Here is a 16,634-nt window from a genome sequence, read left to right on the forward strand (position 1 = left end):
TTGAAGGTGCCTGTGTTTGCCAGGTTCTAGTTCTTCTGTTTGCTTGCATGTTTCATTCTTGTTCATTTGGGATATACGGACCTGTCCTTTCTCTTTTGTTATAACACCAGGGGTCCATCCAGTTACCTTCTCAGACTGGGAGAAGATAGATGCTGCTGAAGTGGCAAGAGGCAAGCTGGCTGGCAAACCTCGGGAGAAGATAGTAGATCCTCAGGAGATGCTGCAGTTGATCAGTCACTGAAGATGCCTATGCACAGCCCTCTGAGTCTGAGAAAATGACAGATCCACAATGTATCTCCTGCATCTCCTCAGCAAGTCCCATTCGCTGCTGGCCATGCCTGCCATGGAGGATTGGCACAGTTAGAACTGATTGCTGTTCTTGGATGCATGGGAGAAGGTGGGTGGCTCCAGGGGCCGGTAGAGCTGTCCGGCAGTGAGCTGGAACTGCCTCTGGCTTCCTAAAGTGGACATGAGTTTACACAAGGTCATGTGCTATTGACTGACTCCAGGTCTTTACAGCCTGCAGTCTTGTCTCTAGCCACCTTCCCTCCTTGGGTCAGCCCTCTAGGGGTTCACTGCAGTGATCTGGGAGCTCGCTGTAGATTGAGTCACTTGGGCTTTAACTGCTTAGTTGGACCGGGTGCCGCTTAGAGTGAGAGGCCCTGGGTCGTCGCTCTCCTCTGATCATTTACTGCACCTTTAAAGCCAGTGAGAGAAAATGAGTGACCGTCACCTTTCCATTAACACACAAAGCCTGAAGCCAAATGGCTTTATTTCCTTGTAACTTGTGTCAGAGTCCGAGCAAGTTATTTTCTCTCTCTAAATCACCTATAAATAAGCCCTTTCAGGAGGAGGAAGGTGAAGTTGGAGCGGCAGTTTGAGTCCAATCTCTTAATCTCTGTCTGCATTAAGCTTAGGGCTGGCTGGCCAGCCTAGGCCTGCAGCTAGCCTAAGAGCTGTGCAAATGCAGGGCCGTGCTTCTCATCTGCTGAGTGAGTGTTGCTTTCTGTCTGTCTGCAAACTTTACTAGGCAGTCTGTGTCCGTAAATCCTGGAGAGTCCTCGTCTGCTCAACAGCTCTTAATGATGGATACCTGGACTGGGCTTGGGTTATTTTATATTTTAGCTGGGGGGTGGGAAATTAGTAAATATAGAATTGACTTGTTCCAGAATATCCAGAATCATCTGTGCGTTAGTATTTAAGAGGTGCAGCCTGCCCTGATTGTGACTAGCACCAACCTCTTGGCCTTTCTGCTTTTTTGTGTAGTCTGTGTGCTTTGAAGATTATTATTAAACAGTCCCCTTTTCCTCTTTGACCAAATCGATCATGTTTTAAATGATTCCAGGTTTTGCTGCTAGACCGAGAGCCCCAATATCCTCTGTTTAGCTGCAGAAGAAGTATAGCATCATGCAGACTTCCTCACTGCTCTGCTAATGTGCTTTCTCCTTGACCTGTAGGGGCTACCTGAATGGCTGGACTGCATTTATGTCACATGTAAACTGTTCAGATCCGTTTTTTATGACAGCATCTGCAGATCCCCCTTTTAAATGTGACTATTGTAGACTAGGTCTCTGGCTGTTAGGGGAGTTAAATCTCTGTCCTCATGCAATCCTTGGTGCCTCTGCTAAAATGTATCAGTTGTGATGCTGTTTTGCTGCAATGTGGACACCTGTCTGCTGGGAGGTTCCAGATTGTATTTCCATGCTCAGCATTTAGTCCAATTTTAGACAAGACAGATCTGGGCCTCATCTCTTTTTAAATCTCATTTGCAAACTCATTAAGAAACTCAGGAAATGTGATGACTGCTGGAAACATCTATGCAAATTAGCAGTAAAGCTTGTTGAACAGCTGTTTGTGCGACGTGACTCCTGTTATGTCGTAGGGATGATGCATTTCTAATGTTAAACTCTGAGCTGGAGATTACGTGGATTCTGGATTTGGAAAGGTGATTAAGCTTTTTTTTTTTTTTTTGGCGAGGCTGTTGACTGCAAAGTAATGAAATTGTTCTCTGTCCTGCTTTGGTGCTGGGCATACAGGAACATAACAATAGAGGAAACAATTGAAATGCATTGTGAGTGAGGTATTTGCCTGCGACATGATGTGATGGGCCAGACCTTGTTTGTCTGTAGTGGTTGGTGGTAAATGCTTTTTGCTCATGTCAGCAGAGTTCACCGTGAATGTTAATCCCAAAGCACTGTGCTGGCTGTTTACACGGTACGGGGAGCGCACACTTGTCTGTAGGATGGGTTGCAGTTGTCAGTTCTGTACAAGCAGGGCTCCATGCCAGTTTTTAGGAAGGGAAAAATAACTGAGGGGGATTGAATGCTGTTACTTAGATAGGAATTTGGCCCAGGCCTGGGGCTAATGCCCTCCGGGAAGTGCCATAGGACCATTAAGGATGCACAAGAGGTCAAGATCCAGGTTTTAATATCTCAGGCAGATGAAAGACTTTTATTGACGATTATGTCAATTCCTCTCATGTTTGCTGTTCCTTTGAACTGCCTGTTCCATAGCTGGATGCATGTATCTGTCCCTGACCGAGTGAATTAATCTCAGGATGGAGAGCTGGTTCCTTTCCCCTTGTCTTCTCTCTGCTCTTTCATCTCTGTCTTCAGGGACCAGGGCATTTAAATCTCTGGTAAACTTCATTTCCCAGTTACAGTCTGTCCATTAGGTGGCGCTGTGATGCCAGTACTATAACTCCTAAAAAGTACAGCAAGGGCAGTTGAACCTTTCTAGGGCTGAGTGACAACCTACATTTGATGAATGGTGGTCCCTGGCCTGAGAGAGCAAGTGGCTCATTAGCCTTCTTTGTCTCTACTTTGTCTGCCGTGAGACTCAGCTTTTCCTGTGTTCGAGGTGGCTGCCTCCCTCTGTCTGAAATGATGCCCTGTCCGCTTCTGCTTTCGTCTCCCGCTTTCTTGGTGCTTTTCAGCTGGTCAGAGTTCAGTGCTGCACTTCAAAGGGAGCTCACCTGCAGTGAAGTGCAGTGGCTTGGTTTCTTACTCCACCCTTTCCACCTCCCACACAACAGTAGCCATCTCAGACTCAGTTAATTCCCATGCTTTAAAAATCCCTTCAAGATACCATTAAAGTAGGGAGTATTAATCAATTCAAAAATACCATTATTAGACCATTGGGATCATAAACCTTTGAAAGCCTGGACATTTGAGGGTAAGGATCCACAACCAACCTTAGCTCTCCCCAGATATCTCTGCCCTGTCCATTCTCCCCTTACAGCTGGGTCCCTGAGTCAATCACATGTGAAGGGGAAGGATGGTTCAGTGGTTAGGGCACTGGCCTAGGAGGTGGAAGACCTGCGTTCGTATCACTGCTGTGCCACAGACTTATTGTGTGACCTTGGGCAAGTCATTTGATGTCTCTGTGCCTCAGTTCCCCATCTGTACAATGGGGATAATACCACTGCCCTGCCTCACATGGGTGTTGAGGATAAATACATTAAGATTGTGAAGTGTTTTGAGATTAGATGAAAAGCCCTAAATGAGGTTATTTTTATTTTAGCTATTCAGGTAAGTGTCAGTAATACAGGAGGGTGGGGTGAGGCAGATGGGGCTCCGCGTTCATAGTGGAATGGTGGCTGCAAGCCAATTTTCCGCAATGTGTATGTGGAAGGGTTAGAGACAAGCTGGAGGTGTTTCTCACTCGCTGTCGATGGAGGAATGAATGTAAGACTCACCCACCTCCTCCCTCTGCTGTAACCAGGGTGGAGCTCTGTAGTAGCATTCCCTTTGTGGGCTGGTGCCATGGGGATCTGGTTTTATTGCCGCTGAACAGAATTAACCTTGCAGACACTTGCCGCTCCAAGTAGCAAGTGCCATGGAGGAGGCTTGGGCTACATCTCAGGGAAGAGGCTACATGATGAAAGCTTTAGAAAACCTGTCCCGTGAGGAAAGGTTAAAAATGAGGCATGTTTAGTCTTGAGAAAAGACTGGGTGGGGGGAGACCACCTGATAAGTCTTTGAATACATTAAGGGCTGTTATAAAGAGGACTGGGATCAATTGTTCTCCGTGTCCACTGAGGGTAGGACAAGAAGTAATGGGTTTAATCTGCAGCAATACAGGGTTTAAACTCTGGAATAGGCATCAAGGGAGGTTGTGAAATCCCCATCGCTGGAAGTTAAGAACATGTTGGACAAACACCTGTCTGGGATGGTCTAGGTTCACTTAGTCCTGCCTCAGCGCAAGAGGCTGGACTAGATGATCTTTCTGGGTCCCTTCCAGACCTACAGTTCCGTTCTACGATTCAGATACCTCCCACCCTTGCTGCAGTGCTGTTCCCAAATGTGCATGACATGAGCATCAAGAAATCCTGCTGCTATGTTTGAAATGTTTGCCCAGTAGGTGGCAATGGTGAACATTGCTGGAGAGTTGCCCCCTGCTTCTTCCTCTCCCAAAAGTGGCATTGAGGATAGCAAGAGAATCTACTGATACAAAACATTTAGTTTCCTTTGTCACAGTTATGTGTAATGGATAAGAAGCCAGGCAGTGCAAAGCTGAGCATGACGCACCTGCCTTTCCCCTCCTGCTTCTGAAGGGGGAGAGAACTGAAGAGCTTGAAGTAAAGACAGTACTGGCCTTTTGGTTAAATTTCCCTGCACTGACGATTTGTGTCCCAGCTTAGCCTCAGTGAAACAGTATAAAATAGCTGAGGCCAATAAAAGATTAGAATGTAGGGAGGAATGTCCTTTATTTTAAGAGCCCATCTAGACTACACAGCCCAGGTCCTTTCACCCAGTTACACCACATCCATTGTTACGTAGGCTGAACCATGGCCCTGCTCTGGAAACTGGCTAATGCTCTGGGCATGTCTGAGTGTTCAGTCAGATTACACAGCCCAGTTACAACAGTGAAGAGTCCCTTCCCTGCAAGATGCTGTCCATTGACTCAGTTGTGTTTTGGGATGCAGACAAGATAATGCCACTTTTCTAGTAGAGGAGAAAAACAGCTGGCTGAAGCAGGTCAGGATAGCTGGCTGCTATTCCTTGGTGCTCCTGAGCAAGTCATATAACCTCTCTGTGCCTCAGTTTCCTCATCTGTGAAATGGGGAAGCTGCTACATTTCCTCTGCCATTTGGCAGCATCTAGAAGGGGCTGCATTCTCGAGCTGTTCTTGCTTTCAGCCTCAGGAGGAATGCGCGGCTCTGATATCCTCCCCCGGACGACACGCTATCACCATGCCTAGTGCCCAGGAAGTGACTCCACGTCCCATGGAGGCTGGTCTTTCCTTTGTCATGGGGCTGCTTGGCAAATTGATAAAGATGCAGCGTACGAGAAAAATCCAAGCAGGCTCCCAGATGCTCCTACCCTCGTTGGCCCTGGTGGCATGCCTGCCATTCCAGGGTCGTGCTTTTCCACGGTGGGGCATGGAACTGTCAGCTGGCACTTAAGTCTGTCGCTTTCTTAGCACTGTGTTTATAAACACATTTTCTTTCTTATGAGTGTCAACTGGGCAGCCTCCTGCCTGGTTAACTCGCTCACTGTTTATCGAAATGTGTATTTAAAGTGACTGAGCCACCTGAGGGCAATGCTGCCTTGAAACCTGGTTATTTAATATCCATTACAGCCGAAGGGAAAGGTTCTGCATTATATTTACATTCTAGTGAGGAAGAGAAGTGGCATGATTTAAGATCGAGTTAGTGAGACCGGAGAGGCATTGTTTAAAAAGCTATTCGTTTAATGAAATCATAAAAATGGATTTAGATGAATTTCCCCAATTACTCGGTCAGCCAAGACAACATCCTGAGGAAAGTTCCCACGACGTTAATGCATATGAATCACCCAGAGTGGCATCCCTTCTTTGAGTCTGCCTAACTGTCTTTTAATGGCTGTTGGTGCCATCTGTTCCCAGAGTGTGCTGACTCCAGCAGCAAAACTTTCTGAGAACGTTGGACAGAGCCGCAAAACCCTACTGTCCTTTTGGAACCTTGTGGTGTTTTTCTAGCAAAAATCACTTGCTGTGCATGGAATTATACCCACCTCTCTCAGAATGTGGGGCATGGGATGGCCTGTGGCCAACATGACCCTAAAATAAGCTTCCAACCACCTTGCCCTGAACTCTCACAAAATGGGGCCATCTGCAGGGCTAATTAAATGCAAAATTCTGATTCAAGGGTTTAAGCCACTTTTGAGTTGGAACAGTGTGGGGGAAGGGGGTGAGGCATGACGGGATGAGGAAGGAAGGAAGATTCCACATTCCCTTTGTATCTTCCACATCACCAGTTGGCTCTCTACCAGATACTTGCAGCTTTCCTGTCACTGTTGCACCTAGGTGTATGGGTCTGCGTCAGCATGTCCTTTATACTTATAGCTGGGGCTTACTTGTTCCATGGCAGGAATTTATACTGTACACCAAGGATGAAATCCTGGCCCCGTTAAGGCCAATGGCAAAACTCCTAGTGACTTCAGTGGGGCCAAGATTTCACCCCCAGGATGTGGCTAAAGTGGTCAGGGGTAGCTAACCCCAACCAAACCTCAGTCGGTAAGTTAACATCTTTAGCTTCAAGTTAGCTGATTGAGGACCCCTCTAGAGGGAAGCTTAAGTGCCCTGTGTGTAACACACCTGTAGCACTATCAGATCAGGAGAAACTTCCATTAGAAAAATTTCATTCCTTTGGCTTTCAGAAGAGCTACAACTCTTAGGTGAACCCCTCTATCAGATCAATATGTATTTGGTTCTAGACACCTAGTACAGCTGAATACCTCAGCATCTCTCTGTGCCTGGCCATGATGCCCAAAGCCCTCCATATGCTGCTCTGATAGCAGTGGAAGTGCTTTGTACACCTTATCAAATCTCATCTCTCCTGGAGAAATCCCAAATGGAAGCGGAAGGGGGCGCTGTTGGCTCTCAGGTGCAGGCAGGAGTGCTCCATAGCTCCAGTTTCCATACTTGGCTGTAGGTTTTTTCTTCATGTGTGTTAATTACTTTGGCATAACAGGGCCTCCTGAACAGGTTTCCTATGGCTAGAAGGGGAATAGACTAGAGTTAGATGTAAACCTGCAGCAGCTGTTTTGAGGAGCTATTTAGGGACGTGATGAAAAGCAACAAATAAAGTTGTCCAGGTTGGAGTAGCTTATTTTTGTTGAGTAACTAGCTATTTCTTCCCTCTGTGGGAAATTTCCCTTACTGTGATGAGAAGGTTTTTAGTTGCCTCATCCCCGGCTTACCTAGTGATCTTTCAGTGAATACAAATGAATGCAAGGCACTGTGTCCATGGATCTGATGGTCCCTATTCATTTCCCTGGGTCGTTTCTTTTTTTTAATTAATGTAACTGGACACTGCATTTCCAGCATGTGTCATAAGGTGCGTACCATTCCAGAGCTGAGAGAGAGGGAGGAGTACAGGAGCCTTGTGCTGTATGTCCAGCTCTAATGGACCTGGTACTTACCCTTTCAGACCTGTCAGCTGTGCATTTCTTTTTGTATTCCTCTGTTTTGCCTCAATAGTTCTCTCTCCTGGGTTTCTGGCCTACATTTCCCTTACGTGCTCACCTTCCATTCTCTGCCTGTCTGCTCACCTGCTTCTGCTGATAACGCCAGCTGGCACTTCCTCCATGCTATGCTCAGTGGAGGATTGCCACAGCTGAGCTGCTTGCTGATGTCATGGACAATCTACTCCATTTTGGGGCTTGCAGGAGCTATGAATGAAGGGCATTTATGTAAGCATTGGCCCTTCCTTATGTGGCTGATCCTCCCTTGCTTAATCTCACATGAGCAGCTAGAGCATATTTTTGTGGATTTGTTGGGAGACTAAGGTGCAGTTCACACTTCCCTCTCTAGGAGCAATGACTGGATGTGTGGGATGAAACCCTCACCCCATTGACATCAGTGGCAAAATTCTTATTGACTTCAACAGGGCCAGCATTTCACCCAGAATGCTTTGCTTGTTGTCACTGTGCCAAGGGTTGGGGTTGGCACTGATGACTCTGAAGCATGCTCCTGACTAGTGTATGTCAGGGGGACAGGATAAGCGGGGGAAATCATTGTGGCATGTCTGCCGTCCCTGCCAGAGAAGGGGAAGAATCAAAGGGAAGGGATGTGACAGGCTGTCCGCTACCTCCGTTAGGACTCAAGCTGGCACTTGGAGGCATTGATTAAGGATTGGCAGTGTGAGGCCATGCTGTTGAAGGCAGCAGTTCATGACCAGGAAAATGAGACTGATGGTATTTTAAAGGGACACTGCACAGGTTAGTTAGCCCCAGAATGGGAGGGTTCTGTCTTGCAAATATTTTTGCCTACAAAACCTCATATTAACAAACATTTTCATAGATTAAAACCAAACAATCAAAGTTTTTTTTTAAATGAATCCTGGGTTGCAAATCCTGCAAAGACTGGAAGTGGGCGCTAAATCAAAATTGACTATAGAGTCTAGTTTCATTGGCCGTGCTGAATGAATTGCGGAAAACAACCAAACTGCATAAATGATGAAATGTTAAACTAGACTTTAAACATTTTATCTGGTTTAATTCTTGAGTATTGTTAGAAACACGGACAAGGGGAACAGCGTTTTGTTTTGGTTTTAAGTAGTGAGCCAAATTCTCATCTCAGGCCCAGTGATGTAAATCCAGACTTTGCTGGAGCTTTTCCAGATTTACACTGATTGAAATGGAGATCAGAATCTTAGCCCCTGCTTTAGGATGCAGTCGGGTTAAAAGTCATTTGCCAAGATTCCAATCTCAGTTTCCCTGGTGACAATATAGAGCAGCTCTACTAATGTCAGCCGAGTTACTTGGGATTTACACTCTGGGCTGGCGATCCGAACCTCGGCCCGCAATTTTTAACGTGACTGCTTCCTTTCTAAACGAATGAAAGCAACATTGTATTTGAATTGCACTCTGACGCACACAGGACTCTGCACAGGAGGCATGTCTGATCGGCGGGAATGATTAAGAAAAGTGAAGGGTGCTTTTGTAACCTTTCCATTTCAAGGTTCCCTGCTTCAGATGTTTAGAGAATCTAATGTAACTGAACCTCTGGAAACTGTTCTGTTGTTTTCTAGGACTTGTCTGCTGCCTGCACTTGCTTTGTGAATAACTGCAAATATAAAATGTTACATTATAAAGCCAATCACTGGTTTGATCTGTCTGATGCAGCTAAACCCTGGATGTAACCACTTCCCGAGGGAGGGATGCTGTATGTAAATGCAACCCTTCTGCATTAGGTTGTGAGCTAGCAGGACTGGGACATTACTTGGCTGGCAGGCCTCTGGGAAGACTTGTCAGATGATAGAAGTGGGGTGGTGGCACACTACCCTTGGAGTCAGTATTGGACCACTAGCCACCATGGGGTTAGGGAACAATGTGCTGCTGAAGACTGTGTGTTTCTGATGTGAAACAGAAATTTGACTGCTTGCTCTAATTAGAGCATTCCACTTCTCTGAAAGAGTAACCTAGGTGTCCTGCTCAAGTTCTAGTGTCGGTAATTACATCCTCCCTACCTATGCCTGCCCCTGTAGTTTCAGGTGAATCAACGTATCCGTATGGTCCTAAACTCCCCTGTCCTGTTCATCAGCAGCTGCTTTGCATTCCCAAAGTGACTTGCGTGTCAGGGAGTTCTGTTATGCTTTTCAAATACTGTTGGAGTCTCCTGGATGAAAGGCACCTAGAAAGGTAATGTTAATATCAAAGCAGGAGCTGTCCTTTTGGTGGAACAAGAAGCGTGAGGAGTCCAGGCCTGGGTGTTGGTATCTAGATACCATGGTATGGATGCCTTACAAGTGCCTAAGATAAGCGGATAAGGTGAGTGAGGTCATATCTTTTTATTGGACCAACTTCTGTTTGGTGTGAGAGACATGCTTCTATGGGTCATGTGTGGAAGGGCTTTGTGTGGCTCGAAGGCTTGTCTCTCACCATCAGAAGTTGGTTCAATAAAAGATATGACCTCCCCCACCTTGCGTCTCTAATATCATGGGACTGACCCAGCTACAACATAAGATAAATAAAGCATTTGGAGGTGCTGGCTACCCACAGACTAGATTCACTCATGCAAGTGGGCACAAATTGCTGGTTTAGGGGCCTGGGGCTAAAGCCAAAGCCTGAGCCCCATTGCCTGGGACCAAAGCCCAAGCCCTGGGTGACAGGCCTCAGGTTACAGGCCCCGTGCCTGGGGCTGAAGCCTTTGGGCTTTGGGTTTGTCTCTTCAAACCCCCCCCCCAAGGGTGTTGGGGCTTGGGCTTTGGCTTTTCCCCTCCCTACCTGCACTCAGGGTGGCAGGGTCTGGGCGGGCTCAGGCTTTGGTTCATCCTGCTGGGGCTGTGTAGTTATTTTGTTGTCAGAAAGGGGTCAGGAAGCAACAAAGTTTGAGAACCCCTGATCTAGTCTGACATCCTGTATACCACAGGCCACAGAACTCTGAAAGGGACAGATTTTGACTGAAAGTTACTTGATGTTTTTGTTTTGATTACACCCTCATCTCTGCCAGCCTCTGCCTTCCCCAGCTCACACAAAGCAGCAGTAATTTAAAATTCAAGTTCTCTGAATTCATTGGTGGAAACATCTGTCTAAGGGACTTGGACACTGTATTCACACTAACAAGGAGAAGGGACCACTGTCTAGAAAGTGTCTCCATTAGACTCACTAAAAATCAACCTTCAAAGTGTTACTTTGGGACAACACTGTGGTGTCTTGATCAGTGAATAATGCTGATTGGGATCACTAGGCGTTATGCAGGCAGCAAGGAGGTGGCATGACCTAGTGTATAAGGCAATGTACCAAGAGTCGGGAGACCTGAGTGCTCTTCCTGACTCTGCCATGGTGTCTGTCTGTTTCCCAGCTGAAATGTATGGCTTGGCTTTATTTTTCTTCCACCTTTCCCCATCTGTTTCTCATGCCATGTCTACCCTATAAAATTATGTTGGCCTGACCTATGTCGGCACACAGCCACTACAATTATTAAATCACTTGTGTGTGTGCACAGTTGGCTTCTTGTGTCAGCGGTGCGGTCCTCACCAGGAGCGCTTGTATGCATCGTATTGTCAGTGTGGGACGGCTCCTGAAAGCTAGTAACAGTTGTTGTAAGCAATGCAATGTCTACACTGACACTCCATCAACCTAATAATATTGACAGTGACCCTCTGCCTCTTGGAGAGGTGGTGGTGTTAAATCGGCATAGAGAGGCACTTTGACAGACAAGAGCCAAATTTAAGTGAAGACACTTCCATGGCTAGGTCAATGCAAGGCAGCTTACGTTGACCTAACCGTGCAGTGTAAATCAGGGCTGGTCTACACTACAGGGGAAAATGGATCTCAGATATGCAACTTCAGCTACGTGAATAACGTAGCTGAAGTTAAAGTATCTAAGATCGAATTACTGTCCTCACGGCGCGGGATCGATGTCCGCGGCTCCCCATGTCGACTCCGCAACCCTGTTCGGGTTTTGGAGTTCCGGAATCGATATAAGCGCGTTCGGGGATCGATATATTGCGTCTAGATGAGACACGATAGATCGATCCCTGAGCAATCGATTGCTACCCGCTGATACGGCGGGTAGTGAAGACGTAGCCCCAGGCCTTGGTCTAATTTTTCCTGATCTCTCAACGCCCCTTTTCTTCAGCCCCGTATCTCTTTGTTCTCTTCTCCCACGTTGTCCAGTCCCATTAATTCCTTCCTTCCTTGACTTCTCCATGTAATCTCTTCTCTACCGCATTGGCCCTTGCTCCTTCCTTATTTTCTCCCCCATCTCTGGTCACTGGTTGCTAGACACCCCCATGCCTGTCCCCTCCAGAATCTGTCCCTGCCTGCCCCCACCTGCTTGCTTGCTGGGTCCTGTAGCGCAATGCTCCTTTCAGCACATTGGCTGCTGGATGATAATGCTGCTTCTCTCCTTGCTTTTGCACTTTGGCTGTTGGCTGCCTTTCCCACACCTTGCACTTGCTGCCTTGTATATGCAGCCTGGGTGATCCTCTGTTTGATCCCCTCAGGGCACTGTTGCCAATTCTCACCTTTTTATCAAAAGTCTCAGGATATTTGAGGTCCATCTTTCTTGAAGCTGTAGCTCTGGGAGTCATGTGACTACATCAACATCTCCGCTTTCTCCTGGTTTTTAAAAGGAAGTTTCTAGCTCTCTTGGTGGTGGAGAAAAGTTTGTAAATGTGCCCTGGGTGCACCTTAAAGGCTTAGAAATCACAGGGCAAAGAAAAAGAGCCCCAAATGTATTTTTAAAACAAAGCTGCTTATTTTAAACCACTCTCATGATTGTAGGGGGGCTGATGAATATTTGAATAGCTGCAACTGGCAAACAGAAGTAGAGTCTGTTTTCAGCTCTGGCAAGGTCAGCAGCTGAGTGGTGGTAGAGGGAACAGGCCGCCAGCAGCAGCTGAGGGTGTGGGGTGCCAAACCTACAGCCCACTGACTGGATCTGACCCCCCCAGCACCTTTCCCTCCACTCTGGAGCTCCCTTTGGAATGAACAGAGGGATCCAGCCTGCACCTGCCAGTGCCAGCCTCTTGCAACACAGCCCAGAAGAGCTGAAGCCTGAGTGGGTGGAGCTGAGGAGGGAGCTGGCGCCTGATGGGCCACAGGCACCTGAGCCCCTCCTTGTCCAGGCTGCAATGCCACAACACACAGCATCCTGGGGCCCAGAGGAGGCTCCGTCCTCTCTTGCTCCTGCCTCACTTGTTGTCCCTGTTGTTTTAACGGGCTCCTAGAAGAGAGGAGAACTTCTTTCCCGCCTCATAGTGTCAGGAAATGGCTGCTTCTTTCCCCTCCCAGGGATGGAAACCATCCACAGGGGAGAACCTCACAAAGGGCAGAGGGGAAAACAATGTTGAGAAGGGGGAGAGGATGCCCAAAATGGGGCAATGATGTAGGGGAAATTCACCAAAGGAAGAGGTGACTGGCTGTGGGGGATGCATAGAGGGGTGCGATGTGGGGGAAAAGAAGGGATCTCAAATGCATTTATTTGGTAATGACTAGAGCTGGCCAAGAAACTGTTCTCCTGCCCTTTGAGAATTTGAGATTTAAAAAAAAAAAAAATTCTATCCTCAATCTGGAAGAAAAGTCTATCTCATGTTTTTGCCAACTGATCTGATCTGAAATTTTGGGGCAGATTTTCAATCAAAATATTTGGTGTCAATTTTGATCTTTTATTTTTTTTCCTTTTTGCTATAAATTAACTTCAGCTTAAAAATAAAGTCATTTTGACCTGAAAAACAGAACTCTTTTGTTTTTGAAAATGTCAAAACATTCTGTTTTGGCAATTTTGAATTTCAAAATATTTTAGAATATTTTAGATATCTGTTGAAATGGGTCTTTTCCCATGAATGGTTTTAGTTTTGGTGCATTCACATTTTCTGATGGGGGAAAAAATGTTTGGCTGAAAAATTCCCAACCATCTCTAGTTACTAAGCCCTTAATTGCCTTTAGCTGTAGGGTTTAACTCTGGTACTCATGGACACACACTCTACAGCCAGGCAAGGCTGCACAGTGCCTCTTGTCAGCGAATTCCTTACTTCTACCCTCAGGGTCCCTGACGGACACTGGTTAACTTGACCCTCATCTCAGAACTTGCTTGACATCCCTGTGTTGTGGGGAGACTTAGCAAGAGAGATGAAGTGACAATTAGTTTTGTTGCCACCTTGGTCTCTGTCTGCTAGCTGACTCACACTGTTTTGTTCTATAGAGGTTCTTATATTGTGATCATCAATGTAGCATCTGAGTGCCTTCCAGTACTCTCTTAAGCACTAACTTCTGTGATGCTATTTGTTCTCTCACCCTCTCCCTAGGAGGAATGGGTTGGACAGTGGGCTTGCCTCATAGAGCCAGACTTTGGCCCAAATTCTCTGCTGGTGTAAATTGGTGCCTCTCAATGCCAATTTGCACTAGCAGAGAATCTGGCCCTTTGAGATCACCCGAGCTCTTGTCCATCTTGGGTACTGAGCTGCACTGAATCTGCCCCTGTAAAGCATAGGCAGTTAAACACACCAATGATATTGCATTAATAGAAAGTACTTGCATTTAATGTGAAGGTTGGGAAGTCAATAAAAAACTAAGGTTTCCAAAACTGCCCACATTAACTCTGCCATGTGGCATCACAAGCAGCATTTTCTGTACCTGTTTGTCCTTTTTGAAAACGTAGACAGTAATGTATTGTTTGATTGTTTATGCCTTGCATTCTCAACCAAGGTGATGCAAACTGATGTCAGGGGATCACAAGCACCCCATATTGCTAAATGGAGAGTCTGGCTTTCTGGTACAGAAAAGGGGAATCTGATATGGAAAAAGTAAATATTTGGTATACACCAAGAACATACAGTTCCTAGGATATGCTATTTGGGAAGTTTAAACCCTTGGGACTGACTCCATCATGTGATAATGTCCAGGTTGCCAACACCATGGGGGAGCGCAAATCCAACCAAGAAACAGTGTTTTCATTGAAATAAAATACATTATGAAACCATTTCATTTGTAAATTTACTTTTGCAAAGATTTTAGGCACCAATGACCCATCACTGACCCCTTTAAGCTTGTTCTCTAGTACGAGTAAGAAAGTAAAGAAAGAAAATACGATGCAGCAGCATCAGTTAATCTGGGTGTCTCATGGTTTCAGTTAGAGGAATCCAGGCCCATGCAATAGCCAGTTGTAATATGCATAACAGGCTTCTATATTCCTTCTAATTGTTAAAATGAAAGACTTTAAATTTGTCCTGCTCTATAACTAATGCTCCTGGGTAATACGATAACACAAACCATCACTTTGACTTCAATGAGATCAAGCCCAGTGAGCCAGTGTCAAAGGTATTTAGGCACTCAAAGATGCCTAGTGAGATGTTTTACAATACCTGGCCCAGCGCTGTGAATTAAGGATGCAGTGAGTGCTATTTCTCTTGGTGTTGGTGGGTTTAGCTCAGAGCTTTTAATGCTACAATAACTGTTTTTAACTTGAGTTGACTGGTGTAAAGTCCTGAAACCCTTCAAAGGTCACTGTGGCTAGTCATAGTTCCTCCAGGTGTTGCAAGCAGTTTTGTAACAGCAACAATTCCCCAGGAACAGGTCGTTTCCCATTGGAGTATAGTCAGAGTATAGTTTAGACAGCGAATAGTTAACTAACGGAGTCAGGGTCATTACATAAGTTGCCGTCTCTCTCGAAATGCCAGGTGTCACTTTCAGAACCCAATGATGTTCTCAGTCATCATCTCTATGTGTTTTCCTTATCGGTTTAAAGCAGAATAGAATCTCATTTTTATGAACTGGTGTGTGACTGAGAAATATAAGTGAAGCTTGGTTTGTGCACAATACCAGCTGAGATTATGAACCTGATCATATTACATAGTATTTGTACATTTTTATTGTCACAAACTTCATGTATATGAGAGTTGGGTAAGTGGATTTTTAAGAACTGAAACAAAGTATATTGGAAATCTTTGTACATCTTTTAAGATATTAAAATGTTATTTCATTGCTTCAAGGCTTTAACCTTTTGTTTTTAAGCTTTCTCTCTCAGAAAGGCATGAGAGTCATTATTGGTAACACCCTCAGGCCTCTGGTGAGAATGAGTCTCTGTTATGTATTTGTACAGCACCTAGCACAGTAAGAGGTAGTCCCTGCCCTAAATAATTTACAAATCCAAATAGATGAGACAGAGCCAGGATTGGAGAAGGAAGCAGTAGCCTCGTTTTACAGATAGGGAACTGGGGCCCAGAGACAGATTAAAGATGACATTTTCAAAAGGGCTCTGCACCTATAACTGGGGCCAGATTTTCAACAGAGCTTAGTTCCCACTTAGGCACCAGACTCAGTGGCCAAATTTTCAGAAGAGCTCAGCAGGTATGGTGCATGCTGAGCTCTTTGGAAAGCATGGCCTTACATGGTTTGCCCACATGGCCACACAGCAAGCCTCTAGCAGAACAAGCACATGACCTCAGAACTTGTTAGTTCCAGGCCAAAACCTCAAGTGAAAAGCTGATTCCTTTGTAGGCTGAACCCCAGGCTGGAAGCCAGGGGCTCCTAAATTCTACATCCTACTGGGCCAGGGATTCACTGCAATCTGAACCTGAGAGGGGCAGCTCACCCTCTGTTCCTGTTGGCATCTGCTCCATTCAGAGTCAGCCTCAGGCCTTCTGGAAATGGGTCACCTAGAGCCAGTCCTGTGAGGTGATGACACCAACAGGAGTGGCAGAAATTTGCAAACTCTGGCCCACAGCCTCACTCTTCCAGCGCTAGTGTGGGGAGTAACACTGGGGAGAGAGCCCCCTCCCCTCTCTCACACAGAGGAGCAGGGGTTGTCTTATAGCCTAGTAAAGCTCTTTTCAATCAGAAAGTTGGGGTGATGCGAACCCTGGGGAAGGGATCCCTTAACCTCCCACCTCAGTGGGTTTTTTCCTTCCTTTGCAGGATTCCCCCCCGTGAGATTTTTTGGGGGGGAAGGGGGGTGTTGAATATTCTCTAAGTTAAGCACCATGTGGTCAGCTGACCATTAGTACTGGGCCCAAGCAACAGCGGGACGCTGCCAGAGCTTCACTGCCTGTTATCCCTCCCCAGCCTGCCCCAAGCCCCCCCGACTAGTGACACCCCCCAGCCCGACCAGGGAAAGGGGAATGGGGCTCCCTTAAAGGGCCAGGCTCTTGCCCTGTCGGACTGCCCTGAGTTGCCGGGATGGAGTTTGGGTCAAAGGGGGGGGGG

General features: G+C 46.3%; 1 protein-coding gene across 2 annotated transcripts in view; it reads left to right on the forward strand.

Moving 5' to 3' along the window:
* Positions 1–15,420, forward strand: part of FDXR (ferredoxin reductase) — a 32,330-nt gene extending 16,910 nt beyond the window's left edge. For both annotated transcript variants that reach the window (XM_032785080.2, XM_032785083.2), the window contains one exon: positions 111–15,420. In XM_032785080.2, coding sequence (XP_032640971.1) covers positions 111–241 — 131 coding nt within the window. In that variant the 3' untranslated portion in view covers positions 242–15,420. The remainder of the gene's footprint in view (positions 1–110) is intronic.
* Positions 15,421–16,634: the final 1,214 nt, after the last annotated feature.

Source organism: Chelonoidis abingdonii, chromosome 13 (assembly GCF_003597395.2).
Source record: "Chelonoidis abingdonii isolate Lonesome George chromosome 13, CheloAbing_2.0, whole genome shotgun sequence".
Classification (NCBI taxonomy): domain Eukaryota; kingdom Metazoa; phylum Chordata; order Testudines; family Testudinidae; genus Chelonoidis; species Chelonoidis abingdonii.